The sequence below is a fragment of the Ustilaginoidea virens genome, chromosome 6, assembly GCF_000687475.1.
Source record: "Ustilaginoidea virens chromosome 6, complete sequence".
Taxonomy (NCBI): Eukaryota; Fungi; Ascomycota; class Sordariomycetes; order Hypocreales; family Clavicipitaceae; genus Ustilaginoidea; species Ustilaginoidea virens.
In genome coordinates, this window is record NC_057321.1 from 51,005 (window position 1) to 75,451 (window position 24,447).

A 24,447-nucleotide genomic window follows, 5' to 3' on the forward strand; every position below is an offset into this window, starting at 1 on the left:
AATAAGTGCCTTTAATGGCAGATTGATAACTAGGACCGTGGCCTATAGTATATTAATTTGGCCCTTACAATAGCTAAGATTTTTATATTTATTGACGGATCCTTTGCTAATAATAAAGATTTAAGCTCTTAGATTGGTTATATTATTATGCTAGGGAATGAAGAAGATAACCCTATAGATAATGCCTTTAAACTGACCGGTAATGTTATCACTTATAGCTCTATAAAGAGTAAGCGTATAATACGCAGCGCACTTGCTTTAGAGCTGTATAGTATGGTGCAAGGGGTCGATATTGCATACGCGATAGGCACCACCCTCAATATGATTACTAGTAGGCTAGGATTACTGAAGATTTTTATAGTTGTATGTATAGATTTGTTTTCACTATATAAATGACTTGTTAAGCTAGGCACCATAAAGGAGAAGAGGCTTATAATAGATATTATGGCCTTACGATAGTTATATAAGCGCCGGATATCTATAAGATTCGTTAGATCAATAGGAATAATAACCTCGCCGATGCAATAACTAAGGGAATGCCAAATAAAGCCCTTAAGACCTTTATTGACCGGAATAAGGCTGTTATTCGTATAGAAGGGTGGGTAAAGAGGCCGGTTAATATCTGACCGAATTTGGGTAATATTAGTGATATCATACGTGGCAAATATGTGGATTTCCTTAAGTTTAATGTTGTGTTTACTATGCCTTTTTCCCTCTTTATTTGGCTACGATATTTAATATACCGGCTATACGGTATGATACTGCCGCGCGGCGCGATGGTGTTATCGGAAGCATAACCTTCCGAGACCGCGCCACACTTTCTTTTCTATGTATGCGCTTTATATCCTAGCGATTCCGATGTTTGCTTCTATAAAAAGAGAAGCTGCCAGTGTTGGAATCGCTGTCGCAAGGTGCCCAATTGGGCATATTGCGACGGATGTGCCGCGCAACTGCTGCGCACGATGTGGCCACTTTTGCCCCTGTGCCCGGTAGGGCACGCGGGCAGCCCGACCCGACCGCGCCGGTGCACGTGACTACGGCACACGCACAAAAAGGCCATATCGTGTAATTCCCCCTCTTTTGCTTCCTTTCTTCCTTTTCTTAGATAGTCATAAGTAAAGCAATAGAATCCGTTGCTTCGTGACCACCCGGTACATCATCCCACGCGCGCGACCCTACGTACAACTGGGTACCCCTTGATGTGACACCAACAAGGAAGCTTGCAGAGAAAATGCTATATTGAAGAAAGTTAATAAGCATTAACTGATTAATATTTGCTGCACCAGCTATTTATAGTGGGCACGGGGGTAGCTCTAAGAGGCTACTGTTCCCTCGGTTATGTATGTCATATCCTAGCCGAACATTCCCGATAATTACACGAATCCACCAATATCCCCAGCAACAGATATACATACATTGTAGGCCGATGCGGGTCAGGTGACAGGCCACCTGATAAAACCACGTGCAGCGATTCCGACAGTAAGATTTGACTCAGTCTTTGCTATATTCCGGCTCTGCCGTGCCACTGTAACCTCGGTAGTGCAAATGGCAAAATAAGAGGAAAGGCGATTGCAGAAGAATACTATTACTGGGCTATATAGAGTACTACATATCGCGCCTGAAATAGAAGAAATCAAGGACATTTAGCCATCTTCATACTCAGATACCGTATACAATCTCTTAACATTTATTTCCCAAACAATATGAGCTATCAATTTTCTGTGCAGCGTTTAAATCCAGGCTGTAGCAGAACAGTTATCGGCCATATATGTTATACATTCTGTCGGCTGCCCTTCCCCGCCCCCTGTTCGATACGACCAAGCTAATTGTAAATAATAACCAACCCGTCAAATTTCAGTAGAAAACACCGGTAAGATAGGTACTATTGAAACAGTTCAGGCTAATTTCCGGCTTGGTAATTTAATGAAAATAATATATATGTATGGTCTAAGGTCGATTACTGTATTGTATTTATTTAAATATAGCGAGAGGCGATTTACGGGAATAATGCTGCAAGTTTCTTATTTCTCCAGTATTCAGCACTAGCTGCAACACATTATGTGGTTGATATATATCCTCTAGGGCCTTCGAATGTATATCCGCCCGCGCCTTCGCAAATTGATGAAAGGGTGAAAACATGATCCCCGTTCGCAGGTCTATAGCACCTATATAAAGGAACCGTCCCAGGCACCTGCGTCATAAAAATAGCGCCTAAGACAGCTTCTACAACGAAACCTGAATTTTCACAGTTGGGTGAGATAGTATCAAAGTGTAAGGTGTTGACAGTCAAAGGGTTTTTCCTGCAACGGTACCAAGGAACCGTGCCTAGCTCTTGCCTAGCCATGAGAAAGCCCAGACGCGTTTCAAACCGATAATATGTCTGTTCACAAGTGGGGTTATTTGTATCTAAGTGAAGAGCTGTATCAGGCTTAAAGCAACGATACAACGGGACCTTTGGGCCTGGTGTCCGAACGATAACCATCCCAGGCATGGTTCCATTAGGGGCAACGGTTTCTGTGGTGGCAATGGCCGCAGGAATAGTATAAGGTAAAGTCGTGGTAATATAAACCGGCGGAGTCCTAATGACTACGCTGCCTGGGTTTGTGCCACTAGGCAAGACAGTGAGGGTTGTCGGCACTGTATTCGTTCCAGACAGAGGTTCTATAACTGTAACATACGGAGAAACAGGAGGTGTCCGGATAATCACAGTTCCAGGAACCGTGCCACTGGCCGGAATAGTGGAAGTCCCGGCCAGAGTATTGTTTCCACTTAGCGTCTCTGTAATAGTAATATACGAAGCTGGTGGAGTCTCGACAAGAATGGTGCCCGGAGCCGTCCCTGTCGGCGGAATGGTAATAGTGACTACCTGAGTTAAACCAATAACAGCCTGCGTTATAGTAACATAAGGTCCAGTAATCGCGGCAGGAGGTGTCTCAACGATAACTGTACCAGGCTGTGTCCCACTAGGTGGGATAGTGATAGTCACAGTAGAATTAAGGCCTATAACGGCTTGGGTTACTGTAATATATGGTCCTGTTACAGTTGGTGTGGCAGCTGCAGGCGTCTCCACAATGATTGTGCCAGGTAGCGTTCCACTAGGTGGAATTGTAATAGTTGTTACAGCTGTAAGTCCAAGGACACCTTGCGTCATAGTAATATATGGTCCTGAGGCTTGTGCTACTGGGGTCTGTATCATAATAGTTCCAGGAGCGGTACCAGATGGGGGTATGGTAATAGTAGTAGTTGCTGAAACTCCATAAACACCTAGAGTTAAGGTGACGTAGGGTGCATTGGTTATAGGACCTATTGAGCCTGTTGGTGTCATAATGATGACACTGCCTGGATTTGTGTTACTCGGGGGGATAGTAATAGTTGTAGGTGATGTGATAGAGCCACTAAGTACTTGAGTAATTGTAATATATGGAACTGCTAGTGAAGCTAATGGCGTAATAATGACAACGCTGCCGGCGTTCGTTCCGTTAGGGGGGATAGTGAGCGTTGTAGCGATGCTATTAGTCCCAGACATAGGCTGCGTAATTGTGACATACGAAGGACCAGTCGCCGGGGGCGTAATGATAACTACACTACCTGGGTTCGTACCACTAGGGGGGATGGTGAGGGTTGTAGGCACGATATTCGTGCCAGAGATAGGCTGCGTGATGGTTATATACGGCCCAGTCGCCGGGGGCGTAATGATAACTACACTACCTGGGTTCGTACCACTAGGGGGGATGGTGAGGGTTGTAGGCACGATATTCGTGCCAGAGATAGGCTGCGTGATGGTTATATACGGCCCAGTCGCCGGGGGCGTAATGATAACTATGCTACCTGGATATGTGCCGCTAGGAGGTATAGTGACAGTGGTAGCGATGCTATTAGTGCCAGATATAGGCTGCGTGATGGTTATATACGGCCCAGTCGCCGGGGGCGTAATGATAACTATACTACCTGGGTTCGTACCACTAGGGGGGATGGTGAGGGTTGTAGGCACGATATTCATGCCAGAGATAGGCTGCGTGATGGTTATATACGGCCCAGTCGCCGGGGGCGTAATGATAACTATGCTACCTGGATATGTGCCGCTAGGAGGTATAGTGACAGTGGTAGCGATGCTATTAGTGCCAGATATAGGCTGCGTGATGGTTATATACGGCCCAGTCGCCGGGGGCGTAATGATAACTATGCTACCTGGATATGTGCCGCTAGGAGGTATAGTGACCGTGGTAGCGACGCTATTGGAGCCAGAGATAGGCTGCGTAATTGTGACATAGGAAGGGCCAGTCGCCGGCGGCGTAATAATAACTACGCTACCTAGATTTGTACCACTAGGAGGTATAGTGACCCTGGTAGCGATGCTATTAGTGCCAGATATAGGCTGCGTGATGGTTATATACGGCCCAGTCGCCGGGGGCGTAATGATAACTATGCTACCTGGATATGTGCCGCTAGGAGGTATAGTGACCGTGGTAGCGACGCTATTGAAGCCAGAGATAGGCTGCGTAATTGTGACATAGGAAGGGCCAGTCGCCGGCGGCGTAATAATAAACACACTGCCTGGGTTTGTGCCGGCAGGGGGTATGGTGATCGTAGTAGGCACGCTATTAGTGCCTGAGATAGGCTGTGTAAATGTCACATAAGAAGGTCCAGTAACCGGCGGCGTAATAATAACTATACTACCTGGGTTCGTGCCACTAGGGGGGATGGTGAGTGTTGTAGGCACGCTATTAGTGCCTGAGATAGGCTGTGTAAATGTCACATAAGAAGGTCCAGGAACCGGCGGCGTAATAATAAACACACTGCCTGGGTTTGTGCCGCTAGGTGGTATAGTGATTATGGTCGGAACAGTATTAGTGCCGGAAAGGGGTTGCGTAATAGTCACATAGGACCCTGATAATGGCGGCGTAATAATAAACACACTGCCTGGGTTTGTACCGCTAGGGGGAATGGTGATCGTAGTAGGCACGCTATTAGTGCCTGAGATAGGCTGTGTAAATGTCACATAAGAAGGTCCAGGAACCGGCGGCGTAATAATAAACACACTGCCTGGGTTTGTGCCGCTAGGTGGTATAGTGATTATGGTCGGAACAGTATTAGTGCCGGAAAGGGGTTGCGTAATAGTCACATAGGACCCTGATAATGGCGGCGTAATAATAAACACACTGCCTGGGTTTGTGCCGCTAGGGGGGATGGTGATCGTAGTAGGCACGCTATTAGTGCCTGAGATAGGCTGTGTAAATGTCACATAAGAAGGTCCAGGAACCGGCGGCGTAATAATAAACACACTGCCTGGGTTTGTGCCGCTAGGTGGTATAGTGATTATGGTCGGAACAGTATTAGTGCCGGAAAGGGGTTGCGTAATAGTCACATAGGACCCTGATAATGGCGGCGTAATAATAAACACACTGCCTGGGTTTGTACCGCTAGGGGGAATGGTGATCGTAGTAGGCACGCTATTAGTGCCTGAGATAGGCTGTATAAACGTCACATAAGAAGTTCCAGTGACCGGCGGCGTAACAAGAACTACACTACCTGGGTTCGTGCCACTAGGGGGGATGGTGAGTGTTGTAGGCACGCTATTAGTCCCAGAGATAGGCTGTGTAAAAGTCACATAAGAAGGTCCAGTTACCGGCGGCGTGATAATATACACACTGCCTGGGTTCGTGCCACTAGGGTGGATGGTGAGTGTTGTAGGCACGCTATTAGTCCCAGAGATGGGCTGTGTAAATGTCACATAAGAAGGTCCAGTTACCAGCGGCGTGATAATAAACATACTGCCTGGGTTCGTGCCACTAGGGGGGATGGTGATCGTAGTAGGCACGCTATTAGTCCCAGAGATAGGCTGTGTAAATGTCACATAAGAAGGTCCAGGAACCGGCGGCGTAATAATAAACACACTGCCTGGGTTTGTGCCGCTAGGTGGTATAGTGATTATGGTCGGAACAGTATTAGTGCCGGAAAGGGGTTGCGTAATAGTCACATAGGACCCTGATAATGGCGGCGTAATAATAAACACACTGCCTGGGTTTGTACCGCTAGGGGGAATGGTGATCGTAGTAGGCACGCTATTAGTGCCTGAGATAGGCTGTATAAACGTCACATAAGAAGTTCCAGTGACCGGCGGCGTAACAAGAACTACACTACCTGGGTTCGTGCCACTAGGGGGGATGGTGAGTGTTGTAGGCACGCTATTAGTCCCAGAGATAGGCTGTGTAAAAGTCACATAAGAAGGTCCAGTTACCGGCGGCGTGATAATATACACACTGCCTGGGTTCGTGCCACTAGGGTGGATGGTGAGTGTTGTAGGCACGCTATTAGTCCCAGAGATGGGCTGTGTAAATGTCACATAAGAAGGTCCAGTTACCAGCGGCGTGATAATAAACATACTGCCTGGGTTCGTGCCACTAGGGGGGATGGTGATCGTAGTAGGCACGCTATTAGTCCCAGAGATAGGCTGTGTAAATGTCACATAAGAAAGTCCAGTAACCGGCGGCGTAATAATAACTATACTACCTGGGTTCGTGCCACTAGGGGGGATGGTGAGTGTTGTAGGCACGCTATTAGTGCCTGAGATAGGCTGTGTAAATGTCACATAAGAAGGTCCAGTTACCGGCGGCGTGATAATAAACACACTGCCTGGGTTCGTGCCGCTAGGGGGTATAGTGACCGTGGTAGGAATGCTGTTACTTCCTGAAAGCTGCTGTGTAATAGTAACATACGGGGCGGTAAATGGTGGCGTAATAATAAGCACGGTGCCGATGTTTGTGCCGCTAGGAGGAATCGTTATCGTTGTGGCTATTGTTAGGGATCCAGTAAATGCCTGGGTGAGCGTAATCATGCCTGCTGTTGCCGGCGGCGTAATAATAAGTACACTCCCTGGATTGGTGCCGCTGGGTGGGATAGTGATAGTGGTAGGCACCGTAAGAGATCCGCTGAATGGTTGTAATACTGTTACCATGCCTCCCGTTGCTGGCGGCGTAAAGATGACTATGCTTCCTGGGTTCGTGCCGCTGGGTAGAATCGTCATGGTTGTGGCTACTGTAAACGTTCCTGTAAATGGCTGTGTAAGTGTAACATAGGGCCCTGTTCCTGGCGGCGTAACAATAACAACTGATCCTGGAATTGTGCCACTAGCAGGCACGGTGAATGTAGTAGGAACGGTAAGGGTCCCTGAATACGGCTGAAATATAGTAACCTGACCGGCTGATGCTGGCGGCGTAACAATAATAACCGATCCTGGATTTGTGCCACTTGAAGGCACGGTAAATGTAGTAGGAACGGTCAGGGACCCTGAATAGGGCTGAAATATAGTAACCTGAACTACTGATGCTGGCGGCGTTATGATTATAATAGACCCTGGATTTGTGCCGCTAGGAGGAATTGTAAATGTAGTTGGAACCGTAAGTGATCCGGTATATGACTGGAGTATAGTGACCAGTCCTGTTGCCGTCCATGTCGCACTACCTAGGCTTGCACCGCTAGGAGGGAGCGTAATAGTTGCCAATACCGTGATCGAGCTACTGCTAGCTTGGGTTATCATTATGGAGGACGCTATCGATATCCCGCTAGCATTATCGCTCGATGTAACAGACACTCGTTCATATAGAGATAGCGCGATCGCTGTAGGAAGAGTCGACTGCCGCTTCTGTAAACCGCCGTTTATTACTTGCGCACTCTGTCCGCCGCAGCATTGGTTGTTATTCCCCGGGCATAGAATATTACATGTATCCTTGGTTGTTATTCCAAGACTTGCATCTAGGTTTCCGCCACAATAACAGTCGCTGTCGGCAGGAGGGTAAATTAGCATGCAATATCCCTGCTTTTTATAGCGCGCCGGAGCACATTCATTCCTTACTTATTATATACGCCCATATAGCGGGTTGTGCATTTTGCCGCACAAGTATCAAGGTCCATTGACTTGCTTGCAGCAATCTTTATAAAACCCGGAAACCCAGCTGTAGAGACTGCGCACCCGACAAACTTGAAGCCGCCCGACACTTGACTGGGAAGCTGGCATGGTACACTAGAAGATGTAGCCGGTGTCTGTGCACTGATGGTGCCAGTGCTAGGAAGCACATTTAGGCATCCCGTGCTGGTGCTATTGGGAATAATTAGCTTCTTCACACTGCTAACAACTGAACCTTTTCTTAGACGCTTACAATGCCCCAAGGAGGCTATAGGTGGCTCCATTGCAGTTTACCTCCAAAGGTTGGTACTTTACTATTGTGTCTTGTGGGCAGCTGTCAGAGGCTTGTACTTTCTTACATAAAGATAATTGAATGCTTAAATAGCCAAGTAAGCGGAAAAGTGCCCAATTCATAATGTCTTTATATAGTAAATAAAAAAAGTCGAATGATATAAAGTATATATAAATCTTATCAATAAAGTTTGATTTAAGATTATATGCAATTGGACTGTTTTAAATCTTTAATAACTTAAAAGCAAGTGTCCTCAGATATTATATGATAAGAAGTTAAGAGCTGTTTAAGAATCTTAGAATCTTTTGAATATCTAAGTCAGATTATTATATATTAAAAGTATTATTACATATATTTTTAATATTTTTTTTATTATAATAATAAAATACGTGGCAAAAATTTCTTAGTGTAAAGTTGTTGTACTAATAATAATTTCATTAATTAATTGCTTAGTTTATTAAGACCCGCATTGTATTTCTTATTACTCAATACAGTTTTATTTTAAATTAACTTAACTTTATTGGACAAAATATATCCTTAAAACATGGAAATTAAAATACTGAACAGTTTTTAATATGTATATTATTTAAAACGCCTGCATTTATAATACATAAATATCAATGCAAAATAAAGGAAATAGTATATAAAAAAAAACTTACCTAATTTCAGGATAATCTTCTTAGCCACTCTATTAGCAGAAAAGTCGTGCTTAAAAGTGTTGAGAATTGTGCTTCTGTAAAGTAAAAAGAATGGGCAAAGTCGCGGTTATTTAAGTCTTTTCTCAGGCAAAAGTTTTCTTGGAACAAGTAGGCAAGGGCTGTATAATCCGCAGCTTCAAGTACTCAAGCCTGTTTCTCTGGCAAGCCTAGTCTCTTGTGCGCGCACTAAGAAAATGGAAGGGAGGCAAATACATGGCCAAAAAGTTGGAGCAGGGATGCGGCTAGTGCTGACGGCGACGTTAGGGCTGCAAATAGACGGACAGGCCCTGCCGATTGCGATTCCGGAAAGTACATGGGGGATACACTTTGTCGCCCCGCCCAGCCCGTCACATCCCGAGTCGCTACAAGTTCCTCCACGCAAATAGAGAGAAACATAATTTTCTCGAGCTAGCGTCCAGTCTAACCCGAAGCAACTGAAAGTGCCCCCAATATGTTAGGTACTCGACTGGTGACACACGGGACATGAACAAGTGGGTGCGTTTTCAAAGGCAGCAGCGTTCGCGACGCCGTCAATAATCCTTTGATCGCATTGCAACGAGCTTCGTCATAGATTCGACTTTATCACGGCTTCTCCAGAAACACGATGTAGTCCCGAAAGGTACCTGTCGATCGTGCAAGTAAGGTTGTGTTGGGTGTTGTGTTTGTTGTGTGTGGGTGGAGACTTTGACTCTGCTTGGGAAAGAAGGGCCAACTCATTGCAATTCGTTCGCTCCTTGCTTTACCAGCGCCCTTGTCCTTCGACTGTACTCCCTCCGTAACTAGTCGGCATTCGGTTAACCATTCCCAGGCGCCCTGATTTTCGAAGCTATGCTCAGCTGTGCTAGAGCAGACGGCGCGCCGGCCTGGGATCCCTTGCGAAATGGACTTGTTTCATCAGCGAGGGAGGCCTTGAGTCCGAACGACAAATCGTAAGCCGTCAAGCACAGTTACCCCGCCTTCCTTTACAAAGAAAGCTTCTTCGCGCTGATTGGGCTAGGCTGGCATGAGTAAGCAAGCTGCCTCTACTCCCTGGCTTTGGTCCCAGGATTCCAGCAGATCTGGTACCGAGTAGCGCGACTCGCGAGTAACGAGCATATACCAGACAAGATGGTGATGATGGGCGACATTATCTGTACTCCGTACCATAGCGTGTTCTTCCCACGTGCACTCGCCGTTTTTCCATTCGACTGCATCTCGATGGGTCTGCCAGCCCAGCGGTGATTGGAAAATCGATTAAAGGGGTATTCGACTTGCCATGCTAGGATATCGTCGCAAGTGCCTAGTGAAGCAGCTGGAGAGCGGGATGGCTTGATGACTATGTTTAGTCTGGGCCGTGACTTTGCGGCTGGCTTCTATTCTAGAGGTAGTTGACTTGGAGAGGTGGCTGACGCCTGCGCTGCGTTGTGGAATGTTCACACGGCACTGAGTGTAGTTTGGGTTCACGTGCGATCTGCATTGCAGTCTTTGTCTTTGAGCGCTGATCTGGGTCCGGATGTAGGGTGTGAAGCACTCTGCTGTTTTTTTTTCTTCTTTTTTTTTTTTTTTTTGTTTAGCACATTACGCAGATCAACAGTTGATAGCGAACTTTCCTCAGCTAGCATTCATCCCTGCTTGCCGATCCTTTCAATCTCTCGGAATAGCTACTAGCGACATGCCTGTCAACGACTGGTTGACCAGGGTCAAAGACCTGGGCCAACAAGATTCCCGACGAAGACCTCAAATCGAACACGAAGCCGCCGTCGCGCTAAGCCCAATATAGCTTGTACCTTTGCACATATTTTTTTATCAGCAGCGACCTTACTTATTTTCGCGGCTCGAAATCGCGCGCACGTGACGGCGGCACACACAAATCATCGTCAGCTTCACCCCTGACTGCCCCTTTCTCTAATACTTGCAATAGTAATATAACAACGTATTACCTATGGTCACCTAGTACCTCAGTACCCCGCGCGCGCCCTATATATGCAAGGTATCCCTTGGTCGTCTTTTAATCCTAATCACTGCATCGTGATAGGAGTCGCTTCTGAGGCTATCGCGTGGGCAAAAGTCGTGATAATATGTGGTGTAGAACAATTCAGAGTAGAAGCAAGAAAAATGCGGCATGTAGCTGTTAATAGAAAATCTGTGCAAAGGTACGAATTCCATTTTAGGCTTAGCCGGCGGCTTCGTGTTCGATTTTTGAGGTCCGTGTTTACTTACTGCGCGAAGAGGGCCCCTCTTCCTGCTTCTGCCAGTTCTATAATGGGTCTCAGCTGCTCATCCCTGCATACTCCGAATAGCACATCCCCGCCACACTATTTTGGCTTTCGATTCCCAGCCCGTCCCTCGAACCCTCGCATTCCACGGAATGCCTGTCGACGTCCCGGTCGAACCATCATCATGCAAGTGGGAGCAGGCGTCAAAGTCAGCCCCCTTGCATTGAGCGGCAGAAAACACCAACAAACGTTAGAACTCGGAGAGATAATCATCCTTTCTTTCCTAGGCACGCAACTATTGCTGCGTGGGTTCTATTGATTTTGTTTGATGACGATGCTGGCAACTGCACTTTGCAGCCACGCTATAGTTCGTCTTTTGGCCGCTCGCCGGATGCAACATTTGGAATGTAGCGAGCGCCCAGCCACTTTCTATGCAAGGGCGTCGTCTTCTCTTCCATCGGATTCTGGATTCTGGATATCCCATGCTGCACGTACTGCCACTCACAGCCCCTGCAAGATGAGGCTGCCATTGCGTCGCATTCCCGACTCGAGCAGCTCCGCCCTGTGATACTAGAATCAGTCCAGGTAGCGCAGGCCAACTCGAAGCATACACCAGAATGGCATTGCCGTGTCCTGACGCCGCAAAGCACCATGTGGATTCTAGCTGACGTGTCACATTATACGTGTAGATCTCTCGTCCTTTGCCATGCTCAATAAATCCTGCATAGCCGGACAAATGAATTTCATCCACCCAGGGAACCGCCACCCGCAGCCAACATACTTACCACGTCTCCCGATCGGCTCAGTATTTTTAGGTCTTAACTGCTATGAAATGTACCCAATGTGGTCGTGAATAGCGCCTCCATTTCCGTACCTCTACTCCGTACAGCTGTTGCACTAAATATTACGCCACGCAACGCGCGGCGTTATTGGGCTGCAGCTTCCCATCTGTCACTGTACCTACACAGTCACATTGAGACTAGGAGCAGTATCTGTTTTGGTCCAATAAAGTTGGCGTTCGTTATTGTTTCACCTGCCATGGTGTCTTATATGGTCCCCTTTGCGAATAATTCGATTTTCGCTGTAATGGAGTCTTGGGACTAGGGTGTTACTTACGTTGTTTTACAAGAAAGCGCTCAGCAAGGCCGTTTTAAAAGCCTTGTAGTTGAATCGACTCCGGACACCTCGACTCGGATAGAAGCCTCTTTCTAATACTCAAACACTAGAAATTACAGAAAGAACAAAAGAACCAGCAAGATCTATGTCAGCTGCATGCAGGCTAATGGTACGTTTCATGCGAGATGGGTGTTATGATGACAAGTGGCTCGCTCTAGCCAGTTCCGAGATTATACATTCTAGAGTGCCTCGAGTTTGCAAGCAGCCCCAACCTACCTAAGCTAGTGAAAGATCCTCCCTAAACTAGGTAGTTTTACCTGCCACTGATAAACATGATCGGCTGAAAAAAAGTGCACTTCTCCCTCCCTCGACTCTCGTCCTTTCCTTCGGATTTATTTATTTATATTTACTTTTAGTCGAAAGAGCCCTTGCTATTCCTTGGCATAGCGTGTCCGAAAGGGCGCTATTGCCTAAAAAGCCTTCAAGATGGGGAGGAGATGATGGGAGCGGGTCTTCTAATCAAGCCCTGGCATCAATTATTCGAAATCCCTTCGAAGGGATACTTCAGCAAGAGTAGAAAGGCATATACTATATACGCCACATAGCAGGCTTTTCTGGAACCAGCACTTTGAGCTGAAATGGCAATTAGATACGAAAACCAATATTTTCAGCTTTGGTTTAGTCTCCGCATCTTACGTCTTCGTATATGGTCCAGTTCTAGGGCCTGGTATCTTGGCGCGACATGATCTATGCCATTTCCACTGCATGGAACAGTCCAGCGGGATTAGCGACATGCTGAGCCACGTGTTTAGAAATGACTTACCAGGGCGAGTGCCATGAGCAAGGTGACTGGAGGGGCCGCTATCCCGGGGAGTCGAATTCTATACTACGTATTCTTGTAGTCGTATGCACGAATATAGGAAGAGTCTGCTACCGCTACCCCCTGTTGCGTTTCGTTGATCTCGTCGACGGTGCCGGATTTAATATGTACATAGGTAGGTTGCATGAGAGCGGTGCAGTCTGTTCAACAAGAATTGCATCGAGGGCCGTGCAATACTAGCTCGGCTGCCGGGCCTGTGGTGGCAGGAGAGGTGATGTGGAATCAATTTTTGTTCGCGTCGTCGACATTGCTGTCATGCTCTCCATACGTGACAAAGTCTTCATCGCCCCTTGTTTTGATTTCCGTGACGAGCGGAAGAAGAAGCATACGGTTAAAGTGCCTCCTGACTCGCTATTCCTATCTATCATATCCTCGTGTGGTGCTTTACATCGAAATCCCTCCTTCCTCGGCGGCGGCAACGCCGGTCGTACGTTAGATAAGTGGGGCAAAAGGTGGGCACATCGCAAAACCCGGAAAACCGGAAAATCAGAAAAACCTAAACCCCCTTCCCCCACCTTCTCTTGTCTGCAAGATTTACTAATTCTGGTTGGCTAGTTTTTTTCTTAAAACAAATGCCCCACTAAGCTGCGATACCTGCTGTGGTAGATAATTGCTGCAATTGATGCCGGCTGCGACAGATGTCTACTGCAATAGATGCTGGCTGCGATAGGTACTGATTGCGGTAGATACTGGCTGCGGTAAACAACTACTTCGTACGAGAGATGCCTGCTGCGATAGATAGCTGCAGGAGATGCCTGCATCGATTATAGTAGGCATCTCTCCTTCAGCTTCAAAGTAGGCATCTCTTATATTTAGCAATTATTTACCGCAGCTAGCATCTATGGCAGTAGACGCCACTCGAAGCACGCCACCAAATGGCTAACCAGGGTACTGCATTGATCTGCGGGGCATGGGGTTCTTTGTTTTTTCTCGAAGCTGTGGATCTAACTAGTTTCGTCTGGGGTAATGAAGACGGGCCGGCCCCTGATGACAATACCAGGAGCAGTGCCGCTCGTTTCTCTAGATATTGTTGATTTCGAGTCCCACGGCGATATTGCCATGAGGATGAGCTAGGAGTCTGAGGCAGGGTTGGTACTTTTCCGCAGTCAGAGCAGCCAGCCTTGCGACCGATGTTTAAGTGAAGCCGCTAATTCTTCAATTTCGCATTCCGACGCACTAGATCTGCGGGGTACCCCTGCATAGCAGGGTGTTCAGATGTGCCTGACGGCACTAGTGCGCAACTACCGAGGCTTAAACCAAACAGGCCGGATCTCGCGTTGAGCCTCACGCGCCATTTGTCGGGGCCGAGTTGTAGCCGTTCGTGGCAGCTGCGGAGCAGCATGGTGCCCGATAATGGCTGGCTTCGTATCTTTCAGCATAAGCACATTTTCAGACTTTCTCTTTGCGACATTTACGTGGTTGGCATTTGCAGCATTTTGAAGCACTCACCATGGGGAATTGGTCTTGGGGAAGCTCAAGTCGGTCGACAGCTCAACGCGGCTGCGCAAGCTGGGGAAAATCCACACAAACCATCGCATTATTGGGAAAAAGCAGGGACGATTTCGATGAAACCCGCGTTTCTTAAGCAACCCGTTTGAATGTCTATATTCTACAGGGGAGGTGTCATCTGCGCTGCGTATTACCAATGTGCGCTAACAAAATAAGAAGTCACAGATATCTTGCCATGATTTTCTATCCCAGAGCATCTGAAAGTGAAAGAGAGATTTAAAGTCCACTCTAAACAGGACCCCAAGCCTAATAACCCAGCATTATAGACCTTTGGCTTTGCACCTCCCTTGATATATATCAACGGCTTGATCATCATGCTTCCTAGCATCTAGTCCTCTCCGGCGGTCGCCAGCAAACTGGCGTACGCGGCCGTCAAGCAGAAGCTTGCGCCCGTGCCATGTACCAACTGCGTAGGCACATGAGAAAATGCCTATCTTCCCAGCCGTTATGAGCGTACCCTTGATGCACACACCTCGAATTATTTCCAACAATATTTCGACTCTAGCTATCCTGTAGAGAGAACTGCTGTTCTGCCGCAATAACCCCCAGGGCAGCACCTAAGCCCTTAAGTTCTAGCCTCTAAGACCACTATAGAAACGATGTAATATAGCGTTGACATTAATAGTAAGGTAGGGGTTTTACAAGCGGCACGGCGGACCCTTAGAGTGTGTAGGTGGACGTATCCTCGGATATTTCCAAGGAATGGGGAAAAACTTCTGCAGTGACGACAGCGCGCGAGAAACAGTATCCAGTAAATCAGGTAGAGACATGCGATCCGACGACAGTGCAGGTCCAAGGCGATTGTGGGACGGAGATCACTAACGCTATAGCAGTGTGGTATTATAAGAAAAGCGCATTGTTATTGCAGTGGAAAAACTAGCAGATCTTGACGCCTGGCTTTTGGCATAAAATACATTTATAAACTAGCCTGCTTCTTAAATGCAAAGGGTGAATCTAGAACGCTGTGAGGGTGGATGAAGAAGGGCACGATCCCGCTAGACATGGTTATAGACGCCAATGAGTCGAGCCACGATTCCTGGGCCATCGAGGGCATGAGATTGTAGAACTAGGACTTGGAAACCAGAAACTAGAGACAGCGAAGGGTCTGAGGTAGGACTTCCATGACCATCATCATGATGCCTTTAAGTAGGGATGAAAGAAATGTGGGATTTCAGAGTGCTTATGCTCTGATATCAGAGGTCCGGCCTAATTAACATGCTTCCAGATTTCCGATCGGACGTCTGATATCAACTTCAAACAGTAAATATAATAAGTGGATACAATTAATAAAATACAGCTGCGAATATAAATAGATTTAGGTAGATATGCCCAGATAATATCTAGGAAAATACAAGATCCGAGGAGATTAGTACCAAGTTATACTGTACCTAAGCAAGTTCACGATAGCTGGCCAACTCTCCCTTTGCTTTTTGAGTCCATCGCACTAATCGAGACGCTTGCCAGGTACAGTCGCGTCATTACAGCGACGACTTTTGACGACAATGCCACCACGTATGTGTGAATGCTCCCCTTCGTGCCACGTGCAGCAGAATTAAACGCATGGCAGAGACGCTGAAAAAGGTGGTGAGAATCAAGCCTGCATCTCTCAAATGCCACGTATGGTTCCGAAAAGAACCTGTCCTTATTCGGACCCCCCTATTTCCTACGCAGCCTCATTTCTCTCCAAGTTCTTATAACGTAGGCAATTTGAACAACCTCCTCGCATCATCCCTCCCGATCTTGGCCTTGTCAAACAAATCGATAGGCAGGACGTCATACCAGTCCCGGGCATCCGCAAAGTGGTAAACGGATAATCAATCGAAAAAGATTTCCATCAGCGCCGACCCTTGGCAATGCAAAACTGCTGCGTAGTCGGTGAAAAGTGGCCGCTGGTGGCGATGCAGATAGTCTGCTGAAACAAACTCCCGTATGATTTCCCTGCAATCTAAACCAAGAGGCTTCTTGACATCTTTGAGTTAGTGGTGAATTCTCCACATGTAAAAAGGAATTTGCTCGCCCAGGTGGCCCGGCACGACCTAGAGCTTGGGGTGGCGGTCGAGGACACCGTTGGTCACCATACCGAGGAGGTGAAGACTGACGCCCTGAGCGAAGCTAGGGGGCGGTCCGATAATCACTTGGGCTTGCCCTCGGCCTCTCGTCCTGTGTGCCTGTGGGGCTTGGAGGGTGAGGGTAAAAGGGGACGTCCAGTTCGGTGACGGCGGACCAGAAGGCGTCCTATTTCGGGCCGTCGTAAAATCATGTCGTCGCCGTCGGGACCGGCGCACTGCGTGTCGTTAACGAGCTCCCTCGAAGCATCGATTTGTTACGCAGCGCTCGAGTTCAGCGGCTGCTTCTTCCGGACTGTGCTTAGACAGGGCGCTGCGGAGCACATGGTAGTGCCAAGACGCTCGTTATGCTAATAAGAGTTAATACTTCGGCTTTGCGCACGTAAAAGCGCCGAATCGGTCCAGGCGGTGCTTGATGGCTTCGGCGAAATAGTCGTTGATCTCTACGGCGAGGTTCTGGGCTTCCCTGGAGTCCAAATGTCTTGGACACCGGGGGCAGTGTATGACAGGATGGTGTATTGAACGTTGTGCTTGTCCATGTAGTTGACCCTGATGTCAACAATGTCTGTCATCTCAGCCGCGCGCTGTTCTGGATTCACAGCAAACAGGAAAGCCCACCATCTCGTCCGTTCGTGGAGACGAGGAAGGTCAAAGGTCACCTCGAGAGCTATCTTCTGTGCATGGCGTGAAGTGAAAAAAGTCTGTAGATGCCATGCGAGACAATTTCGAGGGCGTGGGGGACCTAGAAAAGCTTGTTCACGGAATATATGAAGAATAGACCGGGCGAAAAAAAGACGATCCACGTCGAGCATGAAGCGGTCTAACGGCCGCCATGATGTATAGCTTCTTGTGGATTATTGGAGTCGGTATTAGACGGCGCCGATACCTTCGCGAGCATGGCTATTTCTGACAGCGACCAAATGTGAGTAGACTCGGGAGTCGGGATCGGGATAGCCGCTCGGGGGACGTTTGGGGTGTTGGGTGAGTTGAAGGGGAGAATCCAGGCGGAAAGGGCAGAGAGGAGATGAAGAAAAGTCAGGACTTAGGACCATGGCCTTTGCACCTTATGCGGCCATAAGTGCGGGGCAGAAGTCATGGGAACTGTTGAAAAGCAGCTAGAATTTCAACCGTTATTGGAAATCACACCTCACAAGCCCCTGTCCTGATCCACCGGTGTGAAACAACGCCCAACACGTGACAATCTCTTCTTTGAACGGAAACCCGTCTGGAAATCACGTGCGACGGCTTAACCTCGGCGCAACCTTTTCCCCAGGCACTGGTTCCACATGCCGTCTTGCTACATAGTTGGACTTGAGTGGATCACCCTATCATAGTGGTCGACAGCATGTCTGATCTGGTCTGGCAGCTAATTGCGACTGTCAGCTGTCAAGCATCGGGAGGCAGGCGTACTTGCTGCGGGTACGGAGCACGTGCCTAATACCCAATAGTCACGGGTCCCTGGCGCTACTACCAAACAGGGAGCAAGGCCCAAGTCACCCTCCGATTTTCAGGGAAAGCGGAGCTTTGCCTGAGATTTGCGAAGAAATCGGAAGGCAAGGCAGAAAGGGCGTAGCTCTTTCCCGCTTTCCCTCTTTAAAATATAGTGAGGCCGTCCTATAGAGACATCTCCACTGCCTGCTTAATGATTCGTTAAAAAACTTTTTAGAATTCTTAATTCGAGCGGATATTAGTTAATTAAGTCGGCAAAGTATTGTGATGTACTGCTTCCCTTTGAAATAAGTGTAAAAGAACGTAAAAGTACGGAAATTAGGCGGTGAGGTTTTGCTATATAAAAGGCGGTGAGATTCTGCTATATAAAAGGCGGTGAAAAGCGTAATTCTGCCATACTTTCTAAGTAGAGGCCCGCTGCAGGCGAAAAAGCCCGCCGTAGGCGGAAGCTCGCCGCAGGTAGCCCCCGGCAGGGCCCCCGGAGGGCCCCTGGAGGGAAATAATAAAAAATGTATCCTATGATAATATTAAAGTATTTTAAATGCTATACTATACTATATTTTGTCGCTTTGCATTGTGTTGTGTTACTGTAGGGTAGGATCCTAGCAAGAGGGTTGTAAGTTGTGATTTATAGTAATGCGGGTCGCTCTTTCTTATAATGTAAGATGCTATGCACTATCCTAACCCTCCTCTTAGGGCTGTTTTTCTACCTTTTTAACTCCTTATAATCTCTTTCTCTTTCTACCTATTAGGCATAATTCCTCTTTTTATCCGAAATTTTTCGTCAATTATCTAATAAAATGACTTCTATTTAGCCTCTTCTTCTACCTCTTAAACCTCCTAGCGGTAATATTGCTGACGCTCTAGATATTCTAGGGGATGCTATTAAAACGCGTTAATATATACTTTACAAGCAAGAGAAGCCTATTGATTAATTTATTAACCTTAAGAACCTAAGCAAATTTATATAGAAGTGCCTTGACTATTGCGATAAGTAGAACGCTTTAGTATGTCATATATATATGCTAATATATATAAATGCTAATCCTTTTATATCTAGAAATGAGTATAGAACCATTTTATAAGGGGCATTTCTTTAGCAGCCGCCTAGAGTAATAAACGTCCTATTAGTAGTGTATAAGCTATAAAATAATAGCCTCTCTAACGACTTCCTATATTAATCTCTTAGGAATATAATTAAGAACGTTAGGCTTGTGAATAATATACAGTAGGAATGCTATAACTTTGGCTATTAACTAGTTATTTCTCTAACTTGATTAGATATACTACTGATTTAATAAGGTTTCTTTATCAAAGGTAGTTTTTTTAGGATACTCTAGAATAAGTAAGAGCTTGGGCTTAGTAGGTATACTTTATTTCTATATAATATAAAGATTAAGCTAATTAGATTAGGCTATAATTTAATATAAATATCGAGCTATATGGCGTGCTGGTAAGGTTCTAGACTTAATACTATTAATTGCCGAGCTAATATAAGCTAATTTGCCTAAAAATCGTACTTCTTAGAGGCCTTAGGTGTAAGATCTTTTTGGTAGTTAACTCGATATTATCCCTAGAAGGAGCGTTTTAAGTAGCTCTAGGGATGGTCACTTTTTTAATTGCGATATCTGCGGTATTACTCGCCCTATTACTGCTCGTTATAACGGAATAAATACTTATATTTACTATGCTGCTAGGCCAGATGTATAATTACCAGCTAAGGAGAAGGTTTGTAACCTTTACTAGCATATATATCTACAATAAGAGTTTATTAGTATTAATAGCATCGAGTATATTTACTGCAGAAGATGTTATTGTGAGTAGGTAAATACCCCTTCTTTAATTGGGGAATTGGATATTAATCTATCCGCATCTCTAATATCTACTATTTTAGGTATTATATTAAGACTTTAGTCTCTTTCTCCGATGGCTATTGCAGTACTTAAAGTAGAGCTTATTCTCCCTAACCCTATTTTCACTAGCGATATTAATAAATATTGCCTGACTAGATGCGATTATAGTTTAATTTAGTAATGGGTTAATAGTCTAAATTCCAACGTTATAGAGTTTTGCTTATATTATAAGGTGTGATGGTTCGACTTTAAACTAAAGAATAGAATCTGCAGCTCTTATAACTATCGCGATATTATTCTATCTGGTCGAGGAATATGGATTTAGCGATATACTGGTTAACCTTTCTTTTAATCTAGTAAAAATAAGCTTGATCCTGGCGAAGTTTCTAGCTATCTGCCCGAGTTAACTTAGGTAAAAGAGATGCTTATCGCTAAAGTTTATATTTATATTATAGTTATGATGTATCGCAGTTAACAATATAGATATAAAGGTTATATTATTAACTTTATAAAGAATATTGGCTAGGTCTATAATTAGCTACCCTTTTTGCTAAAAGATCTTGATATTATTATTCTACGTCCTTCTAATTAAATAAGCTAGCCTTATATGATTAGACAGTTTCGTAATCAATTTCGGGTATATTAGAATATTATTCGGGCTTGGCTTATGCATCTTCGCTAGAATTATACTAGTTACCGCTATATTGAGATTGTTAAGGAAAATATTAATTATCTCCCTTAAGATAGCGATATTATAGATCAGCTAGCTATTAAGAATGCTAATACTATAGAAATTAAAGAAGTCTTTTATAATAACGAAGATGACTAGGTAACTATATAATACGAGGCAGTAGTAGTGCTTAACTTTATTGCCGAGCAATAAGAACTTACTAGGCTATACAATTAGATTTAAGGCGATTAGAATAATCCTCCGATTCCTATAGAGTAGATTCCCCTTCAAATAGTTTAATAGATGTATCTTAATATACCGCAAATGCGTAATACTCCTCTTAATGAATTTAACCGCTTACAGCTACTACTATTAGAAGCCTTTCCTAGGCTCTTTCTAAATGGTAAAGCAGACTTTATCGAGCCTTAAGAGCATAATATTACTTATTCTAATTACATTAATCGGCTGCTTAAGTATTATAATGGCCGTTTTGCGTATTACCCTTGCTTCCTATATATTGCCTTTAATACGCTTATGCGCTAATAGGTAAATAAGCGAAGCGCTTACTTTATAAAGAGAGATAACCGCTATAACCTAGTCGATATTAACCAGCTTCGCCTTGCCTTTAACTCTGATACGGTAGAAGCTAAGGTATTATTTAATTCTATCGTGAGATTTATAGGCAGTCTTAGGGGCATAAGAGTATATTAGGGAGGCCGAAGATACTAGCTTAAGGCTTATATCTATACTCTCGGTTGCCTAAATATATTTATTACCCTTTCTACTGCTGATCTGTATTAGTAAGATCTTTAAAGGCATATGCTGCAGTATAAGGAATAGTTATAAGCAGATAACTAAGGTAAAGCTAGAATTACAGCTAAGAATCTCCAGGAAAACCCTTATATATCGGCATAGTATTTCAAGTTTCGGTTCCAGATATTTCTTATATATATTTTAAAGCTAAAATTCGGTATTATAGAATATTGGTTTCGGTACGAGTGGTAGGCGAGGGGCAGCCCTTATGCTTACTGCCTATTTTGGATTAAAGATGCCCTAAAACCTAATCTAGATACTAATGAATTAAAGTAAGCATTTATCGACTTCTGGGGTCATTATATTCTTATATTTAATGCCGATCTAGCGCGTGCTAGATTATAGCATTAAGGAAATAATCCCTTAATATCGCCAGTCCTTAATCTAATATTTGACGATTTAGTTAATATTATTAACCGCGTGCAGCATCATAGATATGGTAATGTATACTGTTAGCGATATAAATGACTTTTAAATAGAAAGTTATCTAATGAAATTTACTGTTGGTTCTTTTTCCCTCGGCTGTATTATTTGGAGCTAATTATTACTATGCAGTTAAACCCCTAATATATAGTATTCGATAGAGTGCGAAATAACTCTTATATGAATAATTATAATCTAATAACTGTACTCTTATGGCTAGCTAATATCGACTTTACGCTATGTATAAGCTTATAGGCTACTATTAACTATATTACGAAGTACTGCAGCAAATCGGAAAAGAAATCGATTAGTTATAAATAGATAGTAAAAGAAATTTTTTTATGAGTCAATTTTAGCTGTAGGCTTGTCGGCTTTATAGCTAAACTTCTGAATTATCTAGTTGCTAAGAGAGATTAGTCTGCGTAAGAGGTAATGCATTTATTGTTAAATTTTAGACTTTAAGATGGATCTTGTGTAGTTTATATTATTAATTGCCGTCCCCTGAATAAATATTAGAATGCTGATTATCTTCCTACTGAGGGGGACGATTACATTTAATTGATTGTAAATTAGTATTAGAAATATCTTAGTTATCCTGATAATCTGGTAGATATTATTTTCTTCTGGTTCTTAACTCGATATGACTTTTCTAAGAAGCTTAAGAATTAGAAAGAGTTCCTAAATATAGTAAATCGCGTATTTAACTATTTTCCTCGATATAAGGTAAATTCCGATTCTAAAACCTTTAAGGATTTCTATCGGGTTAAGCTTATACTTTATTATCTATATATAGACTTTAATTAGCTGAAAACTATTGAGGATAAGATATTCGCTACCTTTTATAAAGCGTACTAATATTGCAGGGATATTTATAGAGATGCTTATAAAAACGACTACTATAGAGAACTTCCCCCCTTTTTACTAGATTAATTTAAAGAGGACCTAAACTAGGAAGATAAAGTCCTATGAGAGGGATGTGTCACGGACTCGGGCTATGCCCGTGTTATGGATTGACTGAGGCTCGGGCTGCGCCCGTGCCTAGTCCGGAACGGATGACATAGGATAGACGCGCGGGCCCATAAGGCAACATTAGGGCTCTAGCCCGCGCCACACACGGATGTATATAGACTGCGGAAGGGACCCGATTCGGGCTCTTCTCCCTTCCTCCTTAGGTTTATCAATACATCCGATTGACGCCTATCCGCAGTCGCCCTAGGGCCAGTCCGTCACAGGATGGTAGGAATTAGCTAGGTAAGTGCTATATATAGAACTTAATAATAATAAGGTTCCCCTATTTGGTAATTGCGATTTAGATTTAGGTTTCGATTAATCGTCTTATATTAAGAAGTATCCTAATTTTTTAGCTTAAAAGAGGGAATATTAGAAGAGTTAGAAGGAGGTCTTTAACCCTATTATTTCTAGAGGGCTACTTAGCGACTATATTATTTTAAGCTTAAATGCTAAGCAATGCCTTATCTATAATATATTTATAAAGCATTTTAACGATACTCTTGATCGGAATCTTCTGACCCTATTGCCGCTATTACTTTAGGTTGATAGTTAGGGAGGCATTAGAAAGTCCTTTATTATCTATGCTCTATCAACTAGGTTAGAGGAATGACTTCCGGGATATATTATTCGTACTGCCCCTATTGGGATTACTGCAAATAGGATAAATAGTACGATTTTATACTTATTACTTTATCTTCCTGTTTCTCGGTAAATTGCGGTATTACCTGATCTTTTAATAAATAAGCTGGCAGACCTTTAAGCTAAGCTGCGATCTATTAAGTATATTATTATCGATGAAAAGTCTATAATTGGCCTAAAGACTCTTTACTCGGTCGATCGGCGCCTCTATTAAATCTTTACTAATAATGAATACTTTAGTAGCTATAGCGTTATTCTATTTGGAGATTTCTATTAGCTTCTGCTTGTGTTCGAAAAGCCTCTATTTAGTGCTAATCTACTTGCCAATAGTATAGATCTTACGGGCTATAATATATATTATGCATTTAATTAGATTATTACGCTTAAATAAGTAGTGCGCCAATAGGGAGATAATTAAGCACTATTTCGTGAAGCTCTTTAAAGGCTTCGTTAAGGTCGCCCGACTATTAAGAATTAGCGGCTTTTTTATATACGAATTTAAGTGCGGCTCTCTCCTGTAAAAGTAAATTCCTTTATTAATGCTATTCGTATCTATAGCACGAATTAGAAAGTCTGCGATTATAACCGTGATTATATGGAGAAACTGTCGATTGCAATTATTCAAATTAATGCCTCTTATATAAGCAGTTTTAGCCGCGATGCTGACTTTTAGACTGCTAGGAATCTTTATAAAACCTTACCGATATGCATTAGGGCAAGAGTTATATTAATAGAGAATATTTGGACTAATATTGGCCTAGTTAATGGTGCAATAGGCAGTATGGAAGATATTTATTAGGATTATAATGTCACTAATCCTCGTAAGAAGGCGCTAGAGATTATTTTTATACGGCTGGATAAGTACTTAGGACCCCTATTCTTCCTATCGCCTGATATAGCTATAGTCGTTCTAATCTTCTGTTCTTATCG

General features: G+C 44.3%; 1 protein-coding gene across 1 annotated transcript; it reads right to left on the reverse strand.

The window, feature by feature from the left end:
• Positions 1 to 17,102: 17,102 nt before the first annotated feature.
• On the reverse strand, positions 17,103 to 17,711 carry UV8b_07103 (uncharacterized protein; the record flags this gene model as incomplete). The annotated part of the gene is made up of 2 exons (XM_043144600.1): positions 17,103 to 17,479; positions 17,546 to 17,711. 2 exons carry the CDS (start codon positions 17,709 to 17,711, stop codon positions 17,103 to 17,105), a joined length of 543 nt encoding a protein of 180 aa, XP_043000535.1.
• Between the last annotated feature and the right edge of the window lie 6,736 nt (positions 17,712 to 24,447).